The sequence below is a fragment of the Lynx rufus genome, unplaced genomic scaffold (genome assembly GCF_022079265.1).
Source record: "Lynx rufus isolate CCGP_SWC_20201006 ecotype Redwood Valley unplaced genomic scaffold, mLynRuf1.p SCAF_6, whole genome shotgun sequence".
Classification (NCBI taxonomy): domain Eukaryota; kingdom Metazoa; phylum Chordata; class Mammalia; order Carnivora; family Felidae; genus Lynx; species Lynx rufus.
Genome location: NW_025814878.1, coordinates 82,681,553 through 82,707,017, shown reverse-complemented (window position 1 = coordinate 82,707,017; position 25,465 = coordinate 82,681,553). Strand labels below are relative to the sequence as shown.

The 25,465-nt window shown below is 36.4% G+C and overlaps 1 protein-coding gene across 1 annotated transcript in view; it reads left to right on the top strand.

Moving 5' to 3' along the window:
- The window catches only part of COL19A1 (collagen type XIX alpha 1 chain), a 346,749-nt gene extending 329,214 nt beyond the window's left edge, over positions 1-17,535 (top strand). Inside the window, exons 49-52 of the mRNA XM_047102603.1 lie at positions 1,160-1,226; positions 10,158-10,286; positions 17,153-17,230; positions 17,408-17,535. Of these exons, the coding sequence (XP_046958559.1) occupies positions 1,160-1,226; positions 10,158-10,286; positions 17,153-17,230; positions 17,408-17,535 (402 nt within the window). The remainder of the gene's footprint in view (positions 1-1,159; positions 1,227-10,157; positions 10,287-17,152; positions 17,231-17,407) is intronic.
- The last annotated feature ends 7,930 nt before the right edge of the window (positions 17,536-25,465 follow it).

Sequence of the window (25,465 nt, the reverse complement as noted above, 5' to 3'; positions counted from 1 at the left end):
ACTTAATCAGAAGACATCCTTGTCAGGGAGAAAGGAGAGTCCTGAAGTGAGGGCAGGGAGTTAAGGACATGCTGTCCTCAAATGATTAGCCAATACCAGGTGGAGGGCCAAATTAGGCATTCCCACAATATTCAGACTCTTTATTTTTATCCATTCTCCCTAAGCTCTACTTGAATAAAGCCTGTATAATGAGCTCTCTGTGCTGTGTCAGTAATTGGTAGTAGATGCATTAATTCAGGTTCATATGTCCCATATACAATGAAAATAAAATATTGAAATAGAGCATTTTTGGACCTATTCTGTCCTACAGAAATCATCACTTTATGAGCCCATCACATTGTCTTTAATGTCACACATATACCTCTGGATAATAACCACTAAAAAAAAAAAAAAGAGTAATAAAATACTTTGAAATCCTAACCATCATGAAAAATAATAGCTCTCTTTTAAAAATATCAGGATACCACCGTAAAATATTACTATTATAAATGTTAGATTCTTTGCCAAATTCATGGAGCTTCATTTGTTGAGGGGATAAAACTCAACTGACATCATTTACCTACTTCCCTTTCTCATGTCCCATATTTTCTATTAAAAAAAGAAAATTGCTTAACACAAATACGCCTACAAAGTGTGAATGACAGAAGAAACTGTACCATAAAATGAGTAAAACTTAGTTTTATTCCATGAATAAAACACTTTAAAAAATAATCCAGCATACTTGGGAGTTCTCTTCCTGTGGAGACACATAGTATCAGTTAGATAGTGACTTTACCAGTTTCCAGGGATTGGTTAGAAGTTAAATTGTGCCTGGGAAATTAATGTCATGATAACATTGTTCAAATTCTGTAACTTCAGAAGATGAAGTAATAGGAAATGTCTTTCCTTATCATATGAAACCATGCTTCTCCATTTAATAAGAAATATGTTCAAATCACTGGTTATGATTCCAGGCCACAGCTTTTAAAGCAATTAAGCACTTCAATTCTTTCGAGCATTTGATCAAAACAAAGATATTTATTGCCTATAGTCAGTTGCCAAAAGCATTTTGCCTGATGAACATATCTCCATAGAAGTTTCAAGTATGCACACCAACCCGGTATTTCTATTCTTTACTCACTTGTGCTATGCTCTAACAGACCTTTCCCCCCTTTTTTAGGCTGATGCGGTTTCATTTGAAGAAATAAAGAAATACATTAATCAAGAGGTTCTAAGGATTTTTGAAGGTTAGATTTGCTTAATAAACATTTCTGAATTTTTTACCAATTACTACTTCCCATCCACTGTGGGGGATCCCTTCAGCACGCTCTCAAAGATGGCCGTGCAACACCAATGTGAAGAGGCAACCTATTAAATGATGGATCACCTCTGTCTGATAGAAAATTCTGCCTTACGCTAAGTTAAATTTGCCTCTCTGTAACTTCCTCTCATCATTCCTGGTCTTTTAAACAGCACAGGTAAAGTATCTTCCTCTATTCACATGACAGCCCCTACAGTATTTTTCCATATCCATGGTACCTCTCCTTACTTTTCTATGGTGTAAGTGTAGTTAGCTCCTCCACCATCATCACCCTGGAGAAACACTTAATTTTTAAATGACCGTCATTCACCCAGGAGTATTTTGACCAAGGCAGAGTACAGTGTGTTTTGATCTAGACCCCGGATCGGCAAACTATGGCCCACCAGCCAAATTCACCTGCCACCTGTTTTTGTGTGGCCCATAAGCTGACAATGATGTTTACTTTTTGGGTGGGGAGGTGGGTAGGGAGTACATTTTTAAACGTTTTTTTTTTTAAATCCAAAGAGTATTTCATGACATGTGATAATGATCTGAAATTCAAATTTGTTTCTATAAATAAAGTTTTATTGGAACACAGTCAGGCTCGTTCTTTCATGAATTTTTTCTGGCTGTTTTCATGCTACAAAAGCAGAATTGACTAGGTGTGATAGGGATTGGATAGCTTGAAATGCCTTAGATATTTGACCCTTTGCAGAGAAAGTTTTCTAACCCTTGATATAGACACTTCAATAATGCTGCCTAAGATAGCATTCCTTTTAAAAAAAAAAGCCTTAATCAATTTTGAATTTTCAATTAATTAATAACTCTGGATCTTCTTTATACAAACTTTTAAAGTTTAGGTGTTTCTCATTGTATACTGTGTCCATTTTTAAAATCTAAGTTTGTGATTTTGTGTTTCTTCCTATTACATTTCAAATGGTTTGTGATTACACATTGTCACAAACGGAAGATATCTTTTGGGATGTTGTCTTACTGTAGCACAGGTTGGCTGAGCCTCATACCTTTGTGTTATCTCCAGATTTTATAAGCATGTCGTCATTCATCTGTAGATAGAAATGTGGAAAGAGTCAAGAGTCAAGAGTCAGGGCTTTCTTAATGCCATTGCATTCCTCCTGTTCACTTGTAAATTCTATTTTATTGTTTTACTGAGCTCTGAATCCATGTTTTTCTAAAATCCACTCTACATTTTCTTTATCTGTTCACAAGATTTCACATGACTTTGTCAAATGACTTGCTAAACTCATGATCACTCTCCTCAACTGTGAGCTTAATAAAATGAGGAATTCTTGTTTTTAAAAAATGAATCCACATTGGCTCTCATGGTCCCTGCTCCTTTTGCAAAGCATCCTTTCTTTGCTAAGCTAAATATATATTACTGAATTTTGCAAAGAATAAGATCACCAAATGCCTCGAGTTCACTATAAGTCTTTCTACTGCAACCATGGAATTAGCTATTCTACAAGAAGCTTTGATTATTTCCAGCAGTAATTAGTATTAGAGACCAAAATCTTGGTACTTTAGTGAACATTATCTTATTTCTGATGAGCACTAGAGATAGAGCAGAGTAACACAGGGACTTTAGCTGCTTCAATGACAAAATAGGGAAAAAATGGATTTTTAAAGGTAATTCATGCTGTTGATTTCAATTTACATTGATCTCTACTAAGCATCTTTACCATGCTCTGACGTGATAGGTCACTAATACTATTGTATGCTGGGGGTTTTTATTATTTTGAGCTACCAGTTTTCTCTTTATAATTTTAATGTTGCCCTTAAATTTAGAAATCCTTTTTTATTGCTTTTCTTTTTTTGATCCTTGAACCTAGCATCATGAAAAAGTCTCCAAAATTTGCAGTACAAACATTCCCTCTCAACAAGCATTCCTCAAGCATCAACTGTCTGAAAAAGAAAAAGGCATCTTAAATTAAGGTTTCCAGGGAAACATTGAAAAATGTAGAGGCATAGACAGGACCAGCTAATTTGTAGGACTCAATGCAGAATAAAAATATAGGTGCCCTTATTCAAAAATGGTTATGAATTATAAGAGAGCCACAGCTGGACACTATTCCAAGTGTAGGTGAGCAAGGGGACCCTGTGTGACTGCACAGATGGCATGTCCTTGTACCCAGCCCTGGACACAGGACCTCTAGGATCTCAGATAGCATCCACACATTTAGTAGACATGATCATGGAAAGAAAATGCAAACAAATACATATTTGAATTGTGATCTAAAATTCTCCTTTAACTCTTAATTTCCATGGGCTCTAATGTCAATTATGTTTTACCTCAGGCAACTTTAATATGGAACTTCAGTTTCCTCAAAGACTTTAGATTTAGTTTAAGATGTGGAAGGTGTTCATTTTGCATGCCCAGTGGACACTGGATAAAGGCATGGCCCCTGGTAGCCTGCCCCATGCATTCAGCAGACCAGACATGCTCCTTCCACCCACAGAAAGTTTCATGCTGCCCACTTTCAGGCCATTGTGGGGTTACTCCTGTGAAGGACTGGCCTTCTGAGGAGAAAGATCAGGAGAATTGGGACACTCTCTCTCTACCATGGGGCAGGTTGATGTGGCTTGCACTTTCTTCTAAGTCTGTGATCTCCCCCTTTGCTGTCCTGCCCCAACTTCCTGTCAGCATCACTCCCTGCCTTCCAGTAAGCTAAGTAAGAGTGCTGAGTGTCCTCCAAGTCTCCTCTAACTTCTGCCCCATCTCTCCTACCACCTCCCTCAGTCTCTCTCAGCCTGGCTAGGTCCCTCTGAAGTCATACATCTTGGCCTCTAAACCATATTCTTAGGTGGCCCACAAGGAGACTTTTTCCCAAGACTCGTAGACTTTGAGACTCCAAATATCACTCTTCTCCCTTTATCTCTGTTGGTACCAGTCCAGCACGACTTTCTTCCAAACAAAGTTGTGTCTAAAACCCAGGATTTGGTTATTTAGCACTTTAGTTCATTTGTCCCAAGATTATTCCAGTTCAGTCCATTTAACTTTCCACTTGGAAGTCACTTTTCCATGGCTTCTGAATACCATTTACAAAAAGAAGAAAAAAATACAACTCCATTTTCACAAATCATAGAGCTCCAGGGTCACATTTCTCTCCCTTTCAGAAAGCTTTCTCTATAAAAGCAAAGACTAATCTTCACATGTTACAACAGTTACTGTTAAGCAGCATGCATCTGCCTCCCTCTTAGTCCTTTCACAAGACAGTGGGCTCAGTGGCAGCTAGCGTTTGTCTCTTCCCCATTCACCCCTGCACATCTACAGCCTCAGGGGCAATTCCCTCTCTGCCCAGAAAGTCATAGACTGTCTCTGGGGGCTCAAGGGAGTCCTCCAGAGATCCTGCTCTCCCACTTTATAATCCTGTCAGTAGAGGACCACACTGGAGCCTCTAGTGAAGCCTAGACCAAAACCCAAAACTTGGGCTCTCCTCATGGAGCTTTCTATCTCCCTTCAGAGATTCCCAGGTGGCCCCCTCCCACAGACCTCACACTTTGGGCTATTCCCCAGGCCACCAAGCCCTCCTGCAGCCTCCTGATGCCCCAACTTAAACCTACCCATGGTGTTTTCCTACCAACCCCAAGCCCAGGTTTCTGGTGGATCATAACACACAAATATATGCCCAATCTAAAATCAGATTCAATTCCCTATGGCAAATCCTTTTGCAAATAAGATGACAGCACAGAGTGGAGGAAGATGCTGTGTGTCTCAACTTAGCTTTTTTTTTTTTTGGCTTTATGAGGGCTTTGCAGCTACCCACACAAATTAGGATCTTGTCAGATATGAGAAACTTTATTCCTACTATGACACCACCCTGTTATACTTGGGCATTTACATCAACACACAGGAAGAATTTGCCTACCTGTGCAGGAATGTGCACACACATCTGGCTCTCTTGGTTTGTATTTCTACGTCCAAATCCAATATCCAGGAAAGCCCCTTTACCTATGTTTTCTCCATTTTCCAAATATTTATTTCCTATATATGTGTGTGCATAGGTATGAAAATGTATTAATCCTGTTCTGTTTCAAGTGTAACATCTTCTCGTGTATCTCAACAAGTAAGATCCTAATTTATATATGTGTATGTATATACATCCTATAGATATACACATCATCTGATAGATACACATCTTGAAAATATAAATATATCTTTTTAAATATTTTCCACAGCATAGTCTCTATATCTTTCAATTTGCTTCTTTCCACTTCCTTGTTTGGGTCTGTTGTTCAGCTTATAAGATTTCCTTAGTGCCAGTAATCCTTGGTTGTCTGCTTATACAAAAGAGTACATTCTGAAACCCTAATTGAAAGTTATAAGTGAACGGTGGGGCTTGCCAACCATGAGCCTCACTGTAGGATAGCCTAACTGAGCTTTTTAATTGAGAGACCTTCTATTTCATTGTCTTTTAAGTCTTTCCTCTTAGCCCAGCTGGATTCCCCAGAGGAAATATTTCCATTTCCTGCCTGGCTGTCAGCATTTAGAGAGCAAAGTAGAAGAATAAGGGTAGGACCTAAGCACTGAGCATATAAATGCTCATTTATTCTTCTTGTTTTCAGTTACCTTCAGCTTTTTCCTAAGTTTGAGAAGGAACAACTACCTAGCTGTATAGAGAAAGGAATTTCTAAGACTACTTCTTAAACAGGCTTTCAGCTAATTCTTATTTTAGTTCTCCCTCCTTTACCACACCTTCAGATGTAACTTGTGTTGCCAATTCTTGAGCCTCTTAAGGATTTTGTGATTTAAAACAGGTTGTTTCTCAGTTTCTAGCATAAAGATTTGGTTTTCTTGAGTCCGCTAAGCATCTGTCACTCAGCTATCTAGTTCTCGGCCTCCAAAATTTTGTTGTGCTGTCTTCTTTCATATTCTCCCCATTCTTGTGCTTTTACATCTTTAAAAAATGCCTTCCTATTGCTTTACAGGGATTCACGTGCATGTGTTTGTGTTTCATCCACCGTCTTTACCCACAATAACATTTCAATGCAACATGCTTCCAAAAGTAGCAAAGGATTAGGCCAGAAATAAATGTAGCAGTAACAACCTTTGGGTTATGATGAACCACAAAATGAATATGAATCCACCAAATGATACTGTGGAACTAACAGTTAAAATGAAACTAGAAAGTAATTATTTAAGATATGAAAGGAAATTACTCTCCTGATATTTTTTGCCCCTTAGGAGAAAACTGTATCTAATTTTGGTTTCCACATTTAAGAGAAGTATGGAAAAGCCCTGAAATAGTAAAGCCAAAAAGTGATTTACAAAACAGATTACCAAGTCTATGAGTAAAAGTTATTTAACCTGAAGGCTAAGAGGTAACAATATGATCAAGTAGATGACTGATTTCCCAAGGGAAATACTCATTAACTACTTTCTGTTTTTATAATAGAATTACAAAAGAAAGTAAGTTGAAGCTGTACAAGAAAATGGGCAATTAAACATTTGAGTGGGCATCAGAAAAAAACGATGAATTTCTGTTTCAAAATATTTACAGATTCTGTCTGTGAAATAGAAGGTAGACATGGGCCAGATGACGTCTGAATGACCCTTCACTCTCCCCATAATATAGTTTACCAACACATTAATATTAATGTCTGCATTATGTTGATGAGCCCATTCTTTGAAGAAGGCAAGTCATCGGTCTTTGTTAGAGTGACTGCTCTAGGTTTGCATTGGCAGATAGAATATGTGTTTGGTTTACGTAAGCTCCTATCTGAATTCTTCAATTTCCTGCCTCGTTAGAAAGCATACCCAAAAACAGTTTAATTGACCAAAGATCACTGAAAACAGAAGAAAGGCAATTAAGAATACAGGTCTTAACAATTTATTTAGAGGCTCAAAAACATATTATTTTAAATTATAGGGCATTAGGATAAGGTTCAGAAGAAGTAATTATCATTTTGCTAAATGACTATTTCTTAGTGTATCTTAAAGCTAGATAATTCACAGCTAGAAGTAACTATTTAAAAGAATTCTGTTTTACTAAAAATATTAAAAACCACCTAAAGCAAATTACTTGTAAATTCAATTTAGACATTAAAGAGGAAAAAAACTAGTACTGTGAATATTTGTGTTTAGACATTGAAGGTATTCAAGGAGATATGTCTCAAATTAAGAAAAATTGTACTGATGGGGCACCTGGGTAGCTCAGTTGGGTAAGTGTCCAACTTTGGCTCAGGTCATGATCTCATAGTTTTTAATCTAGTTATGTTTTTAGTCTAGTTATGCTTATATTCTATATGTTAAATGTGAGATATATGAAACATAAACAAACCAAGCAAATTTAAATAAAGAATCCAATGATAGATTGTATTTATAATGGGCTTTGGATTAATTTGCATTAATGATTTCACTAAAATTAATTTCTAAGGTAGTAAAATATTGACTATGGTTTTGAGGAAAAACTGAACTGGACAATGGCCTATGTGGGATTTATAACTAAGAAGTCAATAATAGTAAGTGCAATCTTGGAATGATCATTCAAAAACGCAATTCTGAGAAGGAATGTCTTATATTACAGAACAAGTTTTAGTCATAAAATAAAGTTTATCAGCAAATAATCTTTTTATTTTTTAAAAAAAAATTTTTTTTTCAACGTTTATTTATTTTTGGGACAGAGAGAGACAGAGCATGAATGGGGGAGGGGCAGAGAGAGAGGGAGACACAGAATCGGAAGCAGGCTCCAGGCTCTGAGCCATCAGCCCAGAGCCTGACTCGGGGCTCGAACTCACGGACCGCGAGATCGTGACCTGGCTGAAGTCGGACGCTTAACCGACTGCGCCACCCAGGCGCCCCAATCAGCAAATAATCTTTATAGCATATGGGGCTTATAAAACATGAATAGTAGTTGGTATAGGATGAGACTCTCTTTCAGGCTTTCTTTGGGATTCCTGAACAAGAGCACTTAATGCAGAAAGTATAAAATACCCAATACAGGGCTCTGCTTACAGAGGATGTTTAATTAATGTAATTAATGATTTGTCTTGTTTAGGAATTTATTTTAGAGTGAAAATTCTTATTTATATTTTTGCATTTCCATTTTCTTTGAACTTCCTCAGTTTCTAGATCCTTTCAATTTCATGAGTTATTGGTACACTGATGTTCTGTAACAACTCATTTTTATGCAAAGCATTATTGACTTATTAATAAGTGTCTAAGTATAGTATTAATAATTGCATGACACCTGTGCCACCCATAATGATACTTCCATTATAGGAAGTACTCACCTACTTCCTAAGGTGACTGAACTCACCTTATAGAAGCCCCTTTAATCAGTCCTCACTTTCCTCTCTGGATTCTTCCTTTAGGACCTAGATCAGCAGTGTTCACTCACCAAACAGTTCCAGGAAGTTTGGTGAATGAACAAAAGGGCAAATGACAATATGTCCCTTGGGAAGGCAGCATTGCTTTTTGGGGAAGTATTCAATTCATAAAGGTCACATCACTCAACACCTACAAAAGATTGTTATTTTTATTGACGTTTCTAAATGTTCTGGATAATTTGTCAACCTCTCATAACTTGTGTGTCTTAGTTTCAGTGTTTTCTTCAGGTTCACAGAAATGTATAGAAACTTTTTATTGTTTTCACTCTGTCTACAAATGGAATTTAGTGAGACCATGCTCATCTGTACCTTTTTTTCCCTTGGCCCAATTAGCATACTCCCTACTAAAATCATGACTGAATAATGGGACTAACTGGAAATCAAACCAGAAAAAAAAAGGATAATATAGAGGGTATATAATAGACATTTTTTTTAAAAGAGGCAAAATTTAGTTGTTGACAAAGTACAATATTTTCCCAGTATAGAAATTAAACAGTGAAATCATAGTGAACATGGAGCCAATGACCATTTTTTTCTGTACAAATCTATTAATAATGCAGTTTTATTCAAGGATATAAAGTGTCACATATCCTATGAATTATCTCTTACTGCATAAGAAAATACCTCAAAACTTCAGTAGCTTAAGACAACTAACATTTATAATCTCACATTTTCTGTGGGTCAGGGACTTGAAGGTTGTTTAATTTTGTGGTTCTGGCTCAGAGTCTATAATGAAGCTCCAGTTAGAATGTCAGCCAGGGCTGCAGTCATCTGAAGGCTTGACTGGGGCCGGAAGATCCACTTCCAAGTTCACTCATGTGGATGTTGGCAGGTGGCCTCAGTTCTTCCCAAGTGGGACTCTCTATGGGACTTTTTAAATGCCCTCATGACAGAGCACCTGGCTTTCCCCAGAGTGAGCAGTCTCACTCTAAGCAATCCAAGAGAGAGAGCAGCCAGGAAACCATGGTGCCTTTTATGACTTAATTTCCCTACTTGCATACTGTCAATTCTGCTTTCCTCTACTCATTTGAAATGGAAAGTAACTCCAGCGCAGACTCAAGAATAGGCAGAGCCTAATTCCATTTGGAAAAGAATGTCAGGAATTCATAAACATATTTTAAATGACCACATACATTTACAACATTGCTGGAAAGTGAGTTAAATTTATTATTAAAACCATCTTTTAATATAAACCTAAAATTCTAGCCACAAGTCATTACCAAAGGTTAATTAGATTCCAAGCTAGTGTTTTGTCCAGTAGACTTGCTACATCTCTGAAGCACTGAAAATTCTCAGACCGTCTGATCGGCACAGATGGTCTTCATTTATATTCAGACAACTTTGTACAATCCAGTTTGTTTGACCAATCAACAAAACAGCTCTCAGCAGTCAGGCCAGTTAGTAAATTAGATGCACTTAAATTGAAAACCAAACAAGACTGTTTTTTGTTGAATTTCATGTGAAAAAAATGAAAAATTTTGATGTAAAAATATTTCTATTACATGCTGTATTTTTTTTTCTTTCATAAATGAAGAGAGGATGGCTGTGTTCCTATCTCAGCTCAAGCTGCCAGCAGCAATGTTGGCTGCTCAAGCTCACGGGAGGCCTGGTCCACCAGGAAAGGATGGATTACCTGGGCCACCAGGAGACCCTGGACCTCAAGGTAAGTTTTCAGATATAATATTTATTTACCAGCTTTTTAAAGCTCAGTAGTTAGAACATGTTAATCACACTTAAAGCAAAAATATATGTGTATCTATGTATCTATATAATATATATTATATATATACATTACACAAACATAGGTAATGAATAAATATAGACTATTTTGTTAATATTTGACATTCTAGAAGTCAATTTTTAACTATTACTATGTCAAGCTTAAAACTGACTAATAATTACCTGCTAATCTAAATGTATTTTGATAATAATATTTGTTATAAGAATAACACCAACAATGTGGGCTTATATATCATTATTTTGTGGGAATCAGCATTGTTTATGCCTCCCTATTGATGTAAGTTGGACAACAACAAGAATCATCGTAGTATCTTGAAGAAACTGAGGAAAGGGTCTTACGAGATGCTACTGTAAGTAATGATTTAAGTCCAAGTAAAATTTTGAGAAATGTTAGAATCCTTCTTAATATGGTTTCTAAAAATTTTTAAAGCAAAACTTCACTAAATTGGCAAAAAATTATTGTTCCGCTGATGACAGCTTGACCGAAGACATGATTTTGAACATAGCTTGACTAAAGCTCGCAAGGCCATTTTCTATAAATATGGTTAGCAATTGGCAGAGAGGCCAAATCAGCCCTGTTTAGGGGATCCGCAATTCTGATAAGGAAATTTTAAATCCAGTGAGTACATACCATGAAAGATAAAACCAGGGAAACTCTTCTTCCTGTGTTACCATGGAGGAGCTCAATGATCCTTGAAATAATCAGAAGTTTGTGTAAAGGAGAAAACAGAGGTGAACATCAAAACGACATAGGAATACATTCCAAAATACTATATATGCAGAGAATTCTTTTTCTTTCAGTAGTTCACTGTCCTTCCTACTGCTTCTCTGTAACATGAGCCTGGTTTTCCTTAGGAAGTGCCCAAGTGATTGACAGGCCCCTCCGCCCCTAAGAGAACAATAACTATATCTCTAATCACAGGGCCTGTTAGAGTCTTACCCTTCAGTCACAGCTGACAAGGCTTTTGGTTTACTTAGCACAGTGTAAAACAACAGTAGCATCATTCTAGTTCTCCTGAACTAAACAGAATATCCTACCTTTCCCTTAGATCATAGAGAGTTTTGGCCAATAGTTGGAAGAATATGTATAGAATCAGGTGTGGCCTTCTGTGTGTACATGGTTGTGTGGTGGGTATTTTCTTACCTTTCACTAGTTGGGTCTGTTCTGAAGTCATAGTCTATGAACCTGAAACAAAGAGCTTGATGGGTGATGTTTCAAGCCACGTGATGGATAAGAACTGTTAACACCAATAGCAGAAAAAATATGGACTGCTGTTTCAAACAGTTGTAGTTTGAGAGGACAAGAACATAGAAAAATCTGAATTATCGAGGAAAATAGTTCAGGAACTAGAGTCACCTTTCCACACAAATACCTGTGTCCAGGCTCCCTCCCCATGGGAATGCCCATCTGGAAGACTCAGTCAGAAGCAATGCAAAGTCAGCCATGTCAGTGAAGCTTTTGGAAAAAGACTTCTATTTACCAATCTACTTACCTTCCCTTTGGCAGAAGATTTCTGTGGGATCTATTTTGCTTACGAAATCTTCTAGACTACTTCTACTCCTGATAAGGCTTTTGGGTGCAATGCTTGAATTGAAAGGACTTCCCCACATGATTTCCAACTTTTTAAAAACCAGCATTTAGTCAAATTGACAAAACTTGTGCTCGTCCCTGAGCACATATACCTAAAATTGACAAAACTTGGTGTCCCACTGTGGAGTTTCTGGTAACAGACAATATCTTTGTGACTCAGGTGCCTCCTCAACTTTCATATGATAGCTCCTTTTTAGTATTTGTTAAATTTGCTAGAAAGGCAGCAGAAAAATACAACTTACATAAGATGGGTTCATTTTTAAGGAATATTTGCGTATAGTCATGCTATGCTGATAAAGCCACCAAGAAATCTTGCTGTAAAAAAGAAAACAAGAGGTGCCATTTGATCTTTGGTGTCTCTCCAAGGGTTCATAAGTAATTGAAGGGTTTTTCTCTGGGAGAGAAATGGACATGAAGTGTTGAGAAGATGAAGTTCAAAGTTTTGCTGTGCCTGATTTAAAAGTTTTCTCCAAAAGAAAAGAAACAAAATGCATATAAAACTGTTACCCTAGTATCCATTGCAGGCATCAGATGCTGTTGGCTGAATTAGTCCTCTTCGTGACACACCATGATTGAGTTTGAGAAAAGAAGGAAGTGAGAAATGCAGCACAGAAAGGGAAAGAAAGTGTGGGCACCAAGCACAGCACAGCGTGTTCTGCCCACTCATGGATTCCGGTTGATGGTGGCTCTTCTGAAATTTCCAAGAGACTTTTTTTTTTCAGTATTTTTTTTAGGAAAGAAATCCATTTTCACTTAAAATGAAGTGGTCTGGGGGCACCTGGGTGGTTCAGTTGGTTAAGCATCTGACTCTTGATTTCAGCCCAGGTCATGGTCTCAAGTTTCATGAGATCAAGCTCCGCACAGGGCTCTGCACTGACAGTAAGGATCCCATGTAGGATTCTTTCTCTCCTTCTCTCTCTGCCTCTCCCCAGCTCATGTTCTCTTTCTCTCTCTTTCAAAAGTAAATAAACTTTTTTAAAAAAAATAAATCAACTGGTTTGTATTGGAATGTGTAAGTAGAATGAGTGCTTTGCCATCTTACTATTTTAAGAGCAAGACAGAAATTTAAAGGGGTCTGCCGAGTTTCCCATGTCTGTCCTGAGAAGTAGGAGACATGCAGAGAGCAATAAGAAGGTTGATGCATATGTTCAACTAGTATGTTAAGTACTCCATCCTAGTTTTAAAAAAAGGGGAGGTAATTCTCCTACCGTGATTCGGATAATGAAAACTTGTGGATCCTCTTTTGGTGCCCTGGTCTTCTTGCAGTGAAAATAGAAACCACCATGATTCTGAGTTGAGACACTTCATTTGCATTTTCCCTGAATCCCCAAAGAGGGTGATTGTTGACGTCTTTTTAATTCAAAAGCATTTCCAGACAGATTTATATCTTAACCATCCCGTGGGATTCAGATGATTGCCTCCCCTCTGCGCACTGAGAGAACTTTTCTTGGTGTTCATTCCCACCTCAGATCTGTGGTGTAGGGCCTGATTGCTTGTGCACCAGGGGTGAGCAAGGATGTGCCACACTAGGATCAGAGAAGCCTGAGTGGCATGATCCAGCTGGGTTTCCATATACAAACAAGAGAGGCGAATATTCCTAACAGATCTTATCCTCCTGGGCAAGTTTTATGAGAAAGAAATTTATGTAAACTTTTTCCAAATCCAACTGATTCTCCACCTCTGTGAAAATTCTGAAGGACAGATGCTACACTTTAAAGCCCTATTCATTTCAGAAAGAACCCCACCCGGTGAGTAGATGTGGAGTTAGCAGGAGGAAACAGATCCAGCCACTCCATGTGTCCCCCATCCATTTTGAAAAGACACTATTGGGAATGGTTGTTCTCACGTTTGAACTTTTAAAGCTTTGCTGTTACTGGTTTATAATGAAGAAAGCCTTCTGTTACTTGTCAGCCGGTGACCCACAGCATAGTTCATTTGACTGATACAGATTTGACCTTTCAGATTTTGTAGCAGTAAGGGCCTTAGGAAATGGGAGGCGTGTGTGGCAAAATCACTGAGGGGCACTGTAGTCAGTGAGTAGGCTGGGACCGAGGAGGCTGAATAGCTTGTAAGGTGTGCTGCAGGGCCCCACATGAAGAATTGTCCCCCCCGCCAAAATGTTGGAAACACTTGATGGCTCCATTTGTCCAGTACGCATACAGATGCACAGCTGGGGTTGACACAGAAATCTCTACTGAAAATACATGAAGTCTATCATCCAAACTACAACAAGCACCATGTTTCTTGAATGACTACTATATCTAGATGCTGTAGATTAGGACACTTCTTTGTTTTCTTTTCCTACATAAGTTACAATGATATCACACTGTCACCTGCAGTTTTATAGGCCATGAAAATACATATCCATTGACAGAGCTGCCTTTTATTTTTTTCCAAATTTCAAGAGAGGCCTAAAGGGGTAAAAAGCTTAATTCTAGAAAACAGGAAAGCTCTTATGGACTTTATTAGCATTCCTATCTGAAGTTTTGTTGTGAAATAATTATAAAGTAAGACCCTATGGCTTTAAGGCAGCCTTCATAAGAAACTAGCTTGAGACCTTATTAGGAAATATGAGAATAAAAGCTCTCATGTGCTTGTACAATTCAACAGCAGTAGTAGATAGTTACTAACCTAATGAACTGAGAGCTTTGTACAAATAAATCATTGCATTTGACAGGAGAAATGTAAATGTTACCCTATTATATAAATACACGAATTACTGTTTCTTGTTTTGTGATAGTATATGCCCTGAAATCCACATGGAAAAATAAATTTTTGCATTATATTAAAATATGATAGTTGAATTTGAATGTGTAGGTTTTAGCAGATATGTTCTCCATTTGGAATTGTGTTACAGTCTTGTTAATACACTTCATAATTAAAAGTCATAATGTTTTTTTCTTTCTTCCTCATTTCTTTAGCCTGTGGTCTTAAGCACTTACTGAAATAACTTAAGGGTCAACTTTTCAATCTTTCATAATAGACCAGGATGAATATACCTCATGTAACAAATGTTATTTTACTGTACAAATGTCTAAATAATGGAATTGGAAGAGTGCTTTCAAATGACCCTAACTATAAGCATTCTTCCTTGTTGTTCACACAAATTAAATGAAAGTCGCTTATATAAAAGAAATTCTGGTAATATTTAAAATTTGAATATGTATCAACTTAAAATATCATGCCACATGTTCCAACCACTATTATTTCTCAAATCTAGGATTGTATTGAATATTTATAACAGTTTTCAGGTATAAACGTGTAAAAATTTCCCACTGGATGTATTTCCAATATGCATCTCAAAATATGTTCAAATTACTTACTGTTCAATTACTTACTTACTTACTTCTTTTCCACTGTTTTCACATTTATGATCTTGTGATACCTCCAAAGTCAAAAAATAATGGTGTGGGGATTACATTGCTAATATTATTTCATTTATAATGTATACACTGTATGGTCAATGAAAAATGAAGATGGTAACCCCAAAACTGATGTCTAATTCTCAAATTATTGGAAATAATTTCTTTTACATACTGCTCATAGAAAACATTAAAATTTCTCCTCTTACTATATTTTGCTGTAATAATACACCTTTACAAAAAGGCACAACTAGGTCAGGACCTACTTTTCCTACTGAGATACTCTCCTTATTATCTTTGTTGTATGTTTGCATGTTTCTGCATGACAGCTTTGTTCATTTGGGACCAAGAGTTGTCTTTAAGCTGTTATTTAAGTATGGGAAGTTGGAAATGAAACTATTTACCATCATCATGAAACTCTTATAGCCACAAAACCTTTTCATCAAACAAAGTCTTACATGGATGCCAATATACAAAACACAGATAAAAAGTGTTTTATGCCTTTTATTTATTTATTTATTTATTTATTTATTTATTTATTTTATAATTTGATCTCTCTTGTTTTAAGTACAGTTGACACAACAATGTTATGTTAGCTTCAGGTGTACAACATAGTGATTCAGCAAGTCTCTGCATTATGCTGTTCTCAGAACAAGTGTAGCTACCATCTGTCACCATATAACACTGTTACGATACCATTGACTATACTCACTATGCTGTACCTTTTATTCCTGTGACTTACTCTTTCCATTACTGGAAGCCTGTATCTCCCATTCCCGTCCACCCATCGTGCCCATTCTCCCACCCCTCCTACCACTAGCAACCATCTAGAACCTACCTCTAGAACCAGTTTGTTCTCTGCACTTATAGGTCAGATTCCACTTTTGTTTGTTTAGTTATTTATTTGTTTTGTTTCTAATATTCTACATGTAAGTGAAATCATGTGGTATTTGTCTTTCTGCTTTATTAAAGCAGAGATAAGGGCTCCCAGAGGCATAAATTCCTCCGCATTCGTCTAGCTCAGGTGACAACAAGTACAATCAAGAATAAGAATGATTTTATCTTAATGTGTATACAGATCTTAGACCTAGTTCATTTTGGTTAAAGAATCTTAAATTGATGAAGTGAGCTTAGATGAATCCCTTAATGTCCTTGCTTTCTAAAGAACTACTGGGACACCTATGTTAAAACACGAGGTTGCTGTTTTAACTTTCCTTAGAAAGCATGTAATGTTGTTACAGTAAGTAATTTGAACAAAGACCTGATTTGTCCTCTCCCGACTTCTGAGATTGATGGATTTACATATACTCGCACTCTTACTGTCATTTATTAAAATCATGAATTTTTGTTCCTTTCATTCCCTTTAATTCTTGGACTAAGGTCCACATTCTTGTTGTCATATCATCTTGTCCTCATATTAAGCAAACTCTTTCAGTACACTTCTTATATTTAGCCTGTACCTACCCCCCAGTCAGAATTCTTATTGGAAAGGTTCACGCACCTTGTCATAGCTACTTGAAAGATGATATGAATGATTGATTTGAGTTACTTAGGTATCATTTTCAGTGCCAAAAATCTCACCATCCATAGTTTGACTAGCTGGAACTTGTACAGTAGCTGCATATTTCTAAGATCCTCGTTGCCTGTTGCACCTAGTCTGTTTGACTTGTAAGCCTAAAATGATTATAATGCAAAACAGATAGCCAATATGCCATTTATGTTAAGTGAAGGAACAACATAAATATTATAGACTAAGAACATGATTCTTGCACGCGCTCTGTTGCCATAGAACACTCTTACTTCTTGTGTCTCTCTTTTTATGTATCTCTCATTTAGGCTACCGAGGACAGAAAGGAGAAAGAGGGGAGCCTGGAATTGGGCTTCCAGGGAGCCCGGGTCTTCCTGGGACTTCAGGTAATAGTGATATTATCTTCACAACACAAGCAAGCCTCTAAAAACAGGAACCACACCTTCTCGCCTGTGGCCCATATATGTTGCTACAGGTGAAGTTGAATGACCCGTGTTGGTTGGAGTGAGGGAGGAAGAGCCATAAGTGATCTGCATTCTGATGGGGGTCTTTTATTTCATTAGCTCCGGGTTTGCCAGGCTCACCAGGTGCCCCAGGTCCCCAGGGCCCCCCAGGACCTAGTGGAAGATGTAATCCAGAAGATTGCTTCTATCCTGTGTCTCATGCCCGTCAGCGGACAGGTGGGAAATAAACACACCTGAGGAAGACTTGGCATTGGAGCTATCGTAATACTATCAAACCCTCATGATATATGGGTGGCTTTTTTTATTTGTTTTTGGTAGGCCAGACATTAAAAACAATCGGAATCCTATTGTTATAGTAATTGGGATATCAGCATTTTTAGCTTTTCCCAAATTCATTCCATATGTTTTGCTTCACCACTGCTATGATTTTCATTCAGGATCTTCTATGAAAAACACAAGCAAATCTTGTCATTAGTTCTTCTTCTAGATGAAATTACATCTTATGATTTAGTAGGCTGATGGTGATGTACATTTTCTAGTCTCATCAACTTGTATTTGGCCTTTGATTTCTGAATTTTAAAGTTTCAGACTTAAAGTTTTCTTGGGGCTTACATTTACCATCATTGCTAAAGATTTCAACTTTTTTGACATAATGCATTGCTTCTGCTCAATGTTTTTTGACTACGTTTTGTAGCCAAAGAATACTTGTACCACCTTATATCCATCCTGCTTATGTGGAGAAATAGGTAGGCGATAAGAGCTTCACTTCATAACTCATTTTGGAAGAAACCCAGGAGGCTATTTTATCAGGGAGCCCAAAACCTACCATAGCCAACTACTGAAATGATTTTGTTAATTCTGTATAATGAGCTCAGTTCAAAGCAATCACCACTGGCATGAATACGTACTGCATGAAAAGAGGGGAACAAAGTCCAATTGTACAAGAGTTCCACAAGAAAAGCCCAACACTGCAGTCTCTTCACTGAGTTTCTCATTTGGGAAACAAAAGGCTGTTTTCCCTAAGAGGTGTTTGATGGTGAAGGCATCAAGCTGTCTTTGGTACCTTTGAAGCTAAATGGCCTAGCAATGTCTTTGGGCCCTTGTATCCATTATCGGTTCCAACCGGATCATTCTCAGATTTTAAGACAAGAACTGGCCATCAGAACAAAGGACGGGATTTGTGGCACTTGGGAAAGAAACTCCTTGGCCTAGAGGATGATTGTGTGGTGTCTGCAGATGTGTATTCAGGAGGTGACGCCCAGAAGCTCTTATGGAGAAACTGTTCTCCAGAGGCTGCGGAAAGAGGTACAGGGCGGCAAAGGAAAGCCATGGGACCGGATATGCAAGTAGCACTCAGACCAAAGAGTTAGCAGTAACTTCAGGGGAAACAACAGGCACTGTAAAGACCATGTCCTCTGACAGGGAATGATGGTACAGTGATCACCAACCCAGATACTTACTGAATGCTATTTTTATTGCCTAGCCGTCCATTATTTTGAGAGGCTGAAGACAACTGATTTTCTAAAACATTGGACACGAGGATGTTGCCGAAATCTAAGTAGTGGGTCCCACAGATGCTGTGAGCAGGATACCCAGAATCCTCCTGCCACAGAAATGAGGCCCCATCTCTTCAAACAGCAGTGCAGATTCCAGTTTGGCTAAAACAGGCTAGAATGGTTGCTTTTACGTATTAATTGAAAAATGAATTTAGAAAGGTGAGCCCACTGAAATTGGAAAAACCTGTGAACGGGGTTGTGTAGGGAGGCTTTTGTTCAAATGCACCCATGATTTGAACTGGTTTTCGTTATAGATGAACGAACCGCTGGTCAGGCCCTGTCTACATGGCTGTGCGTACATACAGCCTTCTAGCTGTTTTGTATCGAATTATGTTGTATATTTAAATCCCAAGTTTGTTTCTTTTATTCTCTGAGGTTATTCTATTTATTTCAAATGCTTTTAACTTTAAATTGATTTTCTTCTTCATTTTCTTTCCTGTGCAATACCTACAATGGTGCTGTGTTTTAGACTTACACAATTGGAATATACATTTGCATTTTCTTAGTAAAATGATACTTTATCCCTCCAAAAAATGTATACAGACCCAAAATCTGGTGCTATGTGTATATCTTGAGCTTTTAATTTGTTGAACTTTAATTTTTTGAATTTTCTAAAAGCTTACAACTCCTCTGCCGCTCCTTAATGTACTTGAATTTGTCATGAAGCTACACATTTTTTATGTTTTCAAGGATTATTTTTTCACATTGATTAATAGGTTGTTTATCCTTTTGCCTCTTTGCTAATCCAGAAGTACTTATTTTAGTGTTTTCATGTCTTCATGAACTTTTTTTTGCTGATGGTGATCAATGTATTTTTCTTTGTTTTCTTTGAGTCTAACATATGCGTAAAAAGACTCAGTTCATTTTCTTGTTTTATAAATTCTGTTCATTTTTATTCCACAGAATATGTCATGCATCCTTTCTTACAAATTGTATATTTAGGAACCTTTCTTTTTTTAAGTTCCGTTAATGCTGAGCTGGTTTATTCCTGTTTCAAGAATTTGGATTTATTCAGGTGATTTAAGGGGTATGGGGAATGTCATGTCATATGATGCATATTACAAAGTAGAGTTCATTGATTCAAGCCCATTTTTTTTTATAACTGCTGCATGACTTAATCTACCTTTGGCATAAGTAGAGAAATGGGACTGTGTCCACATGGAACAAGCCCCTCTCACCCTACCGTATCATTTACCTGCCAACGCTTGTTCTTGTCTCACATGATCTGCAACCAAGAGTGACGAGAATGGCTGGGCCCAGCTAATACACCAAATGAAGTGGACATATGGCAATTGCCTAATTCCCTTAATATTAATAAAGTGGATAATTAAGGCCTCAAAGTAGGGTGGGAAATTTTCCCCTAAATAACTTGGTGGTTGCAAACTCTCTTACATCATTATATTCCATTCCAAAGCATTTGTTATTTGTTTACTTTCAGAAGATGTCAGTAGTGTCCACAGCAGGGAAGAAGAATTACCAGATGTCCTGAATTAGCTCTTGTTTAGACTCCAGAGTAATTATAGGTCATGATGACAGTAATTAAAACTGGGTTTGCTCTATATAAGTATGTTTGGATTCCAGTGTAACAGTTTATACCAAGATCAGTTAACACTTTCAGATAGAAATCTTTCCATGCAAAGAACAAGATATGATTTCAATTAATATTCATAGCCTTTGGAATCTAAAGAAAAAGGAAGAATGATTCATGAGTGTGTTCATTGTTCCTTCCTATTGAGGACATTAACTATTTTTTACTAACCATAAGAGAAACACAGCCAGTCTTAACCTTTGAAATCTTTCACCATGTGATCACAGTAATTTAATGACTTCAACCCCATATGCTTATTTCTCTATTTCATGATGTTGTTGAAATACAATTTTTGTCACTTATTGTAGAGATTAAGTAATTATCTTAAGATATGTTGTAAAAAATGTCATTTGATGTTTGGATTATAAAATATTTTTTTATGAATATGTTTTAGGAGTTAAATAAGATTTAGCTTTTCTGCAGTCTTTCTCATCTGTTGAAAACCTGTGATATACCTCCTTTTGTCCACAAGATGGTGTTTAAAGCAATTTGAATCAGAAGAACTGAACAGACTTGCAGAAATACAAGGCTAGAAACAGTTTAGTGGACAACTAAATCAGACCCTTGCCTTTGCACTTGATTTTTTTTTTACTTTTGTAAATAATTTCTTATTAATTTGTGTTTTGTTCATTTGTTTTGTTAATTTATATTCTTCCTCATTTTAAGTATCTTTATGAAGAAGGCACAATAACTTTTGACTCCTTGGCTATTTAGATTTTGTTTCTTAAGTGGATTTATATACCTGGTTAACTTGCAACTTTACTATTTGTAACTTTAGTTTGTATTCTACCCTCATACTTTAGTGATTAACATGAAAACACCTAAATACCCATCCTACTTTTTAGATAGAATACTCTCTTTTGACAGAAGTAAAAAGCATTTAGCTTATCACGAGAAGTAGACCATTTATAAAATTACACAACGTCTGAATCTCCTTATCATTCAAGGTACTTAACATTTTTTAATTTAACAATTAGAGTTGTATAATGTTTATATTTTTCTAGAAATATATCCCTATTTACAAAAGATAAGGAATGCTATTTTTCAAATTACCATTTTAATTTTCCTAAACACTAGTAATAATACCCTGAGACTGAGAATTTCTAGGTTAAATTATGTGCTCAAGTTTTTTCAGTGAATTCTCAGAATATTTTGAAGATTAGTTCATTGCTTTTGTTCTTAATTTTTTTTTTCACATTGCCTGTGCTCACCTTCGTAAGACACACAAGTGTTTATTGTTCTTGCTTCCCAATGTTCTTTTTTAGTACTTTAGTGTTAAGGGATATACTCCCTCCCCTTACCTCTATTATACCTTTTCCTCTCACAGAGACTACCCAGGCTTCTAAGAGGAGGAAATGAGGAAAAGAATTGAATTTGTATCTTTTATGCCTTGGTACTTCTAAGTGACTTAGCCCATTGAATTCATTTACTAGTTGGCTGGCAGTGGGAGCATTAATTTTTTTTTTTTTTAATTACTAACAGACTCAGGAAACAAGACACATGGATGTCTTCAGTTTTACTGTGTGCTGTAGCTGGAGCTATAATCAAACATTTTACTCGACAAAATCATGCCAGACTAACTGGTCAGTTTAAACTGAGTGAAGAACCAGTTGAGCACCGAAAAAACTCACTCAGACAAGCAGACCCAGAACAGCAAAAATTTACCTCATAGATAGGTCAGGTTTATAAAACCAAAGCTAAGTCTAAGAAAATTAAATGGAAAAACTTTCATGTTCAGATAATAGAAGATTGAGTGATACATGGTACAACTCAAGGAGTTAGCTACTTGCTTCATGAATTTGTCAAAAGTGAATTCTAATAAAGTAGGAGATTTCATTACACTTATGGGGTAGTTCAAGGAGAATTAAGCTTATCAGACGGGTGTGTGCCATTTGACCATAATAAGCTTATGGGTGTAAAGATGCTAATTAACTTACAATTTTTTTTATTTTTCATTTTGCTGTATTATTTAAAGTATATTTTAGGGATAAATATTTTTCAATGTATTAATTGTATTTAAATTCAGATTGTCTTATGGCATATTTTATAACTATTTATTTTTAAAATACTATTTAGGGTATATTTGTTCCCCATTTTGTTCTCTAGCTTACCTCATCCAACTATTTAAGATTTCATTTGTCATATTCAAGTTAAGTGGAATGGCACCAGTTTCATTCCAAATCCCACTTGGATATAATGCTTTGAGGCCTTGATTCCTATATGTTCATGATACCTAATGAGCTTTTGGCTTATCTTAGCAATAAACGATTTGACCCTAAATCAGGGAATTCTAAGGTGCAGTTATTAACATCATTTCTACTCTTCCCCACTTCTTGTGGCTGAAGCTCCATACCTCAGCTCCATTCTGCTAGGTCTCAACCACATGGATGCCCCCCAAAAGCACTTACATACCAAGTGTGAGCCACACAGATGTCCAGGGAACCTGTAATTGAACTATTGCAGGGCTCATGTTTATACCATGCTAGAAATTATGCTTTTGTTTGTCATAAGAATCAGTGCTTAGCTCACAATAATTAAGTTTATTACCCATCTCCCTGGCAGCTCATAAAAAGCCTAGTCTAATGATTGCGAATAAGAATAATAAGCAGAAACAAGTCAGAGAGCAATCCGTCCTTTGCAGCTTTTGTCCCACAAAGTGATCTTCTCACTAAAATCACTTAAGACTCATTGATATAGAGGGGTCTGAGCAAGATAAGAAATATCACAGTTAACTTTTATGACAAATATAAGCTCTTACATCATTAGTGATAAGGCAATAGGCAATAAGTTAAATACATAGCATGTTTCCTTAACAGAGATTAATCACATCAAAATATGCCAGTGGATTTTTATGTTTGCTTAGACTGGAAAATGATTTACATAGTTCTTAACTATTCTCGCCTTCAGGTCCCCTTATGACGTAATAAATTAACCAGGTGCTCTCTAAGGAATATTCTTAAGTCTTTTGACATACACATTTTCAACCTGGAGGACAAAGACAAATTCAAATAAATGTTGAAAAGAAAGGTAGTTTCTTGAACCCAATTGCCCTCATTTGTTCTCTCTCTCTCTAGTTATTTTTAGAAAACTTGAGAGTAAGATGTAAAAGCATGTTAAGGAGAAAGCTAACATGGGTTGCCATTTATTAAGACTAAAAATATGATCAGTGTCCTCTTTCTGATGTCTGGATCTAACAAATATGTTACACTTCCCCTAGTTAATCATTTACAGAGCATTTGAGCATGTGTATTTATAGTCATACATTACAATGGATAACCAATTTTGATTTAATATTTACTGAATTATATGCATTTAATACTGTCATGTCCCAGATCATAAGCTCACTAAAAAAGATGAAGTACACAATTGAAAAGCATTTGTTTTACTCAGTGAAACAAAAGGACTCGACCTATATTACTGAGCACAAATATTCTTTATTAAAGATATTTAAAACCATTTATGTCCATTGCAAAATTTGTAAATGGCAAAATCACTAGTTTGCTAATTTTTTCTTATTAGTACATTTTCACTCTTTTTGTCAGTACTAACAGAAAAAAAAGCAATTCTCTTGGTATTTGGTATAATTTTATGTATTTTTAGTGATCTTCTCCCTATTTTGGTTTATTTTAAAATTCAGGGATATTATATGTCAGAAACTGTCATAGCCAAAAAATCAAATAATAGTCAGAGGTGATCTTCAAAACTAGGGATCTATATTAGCTTATTTCAGGTGGCAAATAAATCAGATCTTACTAATGATGTTTAAGCATAGCAATATTCGTTTAGACAGATTGACATATAAAGTGCCTATAATCGAATCAATCACATAACTCATATGACTACTCATTCATATTCTTCTGCTACTCAGAAGTCACTTATCCCAAACCATGCCAGTGAATTTATGTGCTCAGTCAACCTGGAAAGTGATTTCCATAGCTCTTAACCAACCTGTCAGGTATTGGGGATGAAAATCATATCATAATGCCATAGAAGCACTGACTAGAATTAAATCAGAAATCATTTGCCCTTGAGTAACATGCCAGTTTTCAACCAACCTTAATTATTCACAGACTCTTCTCTCAGTGAGTGCTCTAGGTGACACTTCACCCAACTTTTAAAAATATCTCAAAGAGGCTTGGAAATTTCTATTTTGCTAGAGAGAGCTATTTGGCTTAATTAAATATTTATCAACTCTAACTTTCATAGAAAGAATTTGCTGGATGCTTTTCTTTGCAATTTCTCAGACAAGTACTTACTGCTTCTGTAAACTATTTCACTTAACTGAATTTACAATGGATTGTTCCCACCATTTGGAATGTGCTAGTTTTGCATAACCTATTTGTTAAGTGGTTGTTTCCAGTATCGCTTGTGGTATCTGTGGAGCTTGTTGTACAGCCTTTTATATATCAAGTTTGTAAAACAGTTGAATGATCTGCTCTTTGAAATTTTATTTTTTAAAAATTTTCTTATGAATACAATATTATAGATCTGAGAAACATATTTATTTGGTTACCTAATTTTTCTTTCGTTGTATTTAATTACATCACTCTGGTTAAAATAAAACAATCTTTGTGAAAAGACAAGGCAACTTCTTTGCATTTATTTGATTAGATGTTGCGGTACCTCAAAAGGTTTGCCATTTATATGAAGATGATTTTAAGTAATTATAACAGATATCTCTATTTCCAAAAATTATTTATTCCACAGGAAGGAAAAACATCCTTCTCAGTGTGTAAATGGCACTGATTTATGTAGCCAAGTTGGGATCATTCTCCTTAAGCAATGCATGCTCAAGGCACAGAACTAGGTGCTGTAAGCAGATTTAAAGAAATCCAAATACAGGAGGGGAACGCCTGGCTGGTTCAGAAGGAGGAGCATGCAACTCTTGATCTCGGGGTTGTAAGTTCAAGCCTGATGATGGGTGTAGAAATTACTTAAATAAATACATAAATCTTAAATAAAACATAAATCCAAATACAGATTACATAATGATTGATTTGGCCAAACAAATAG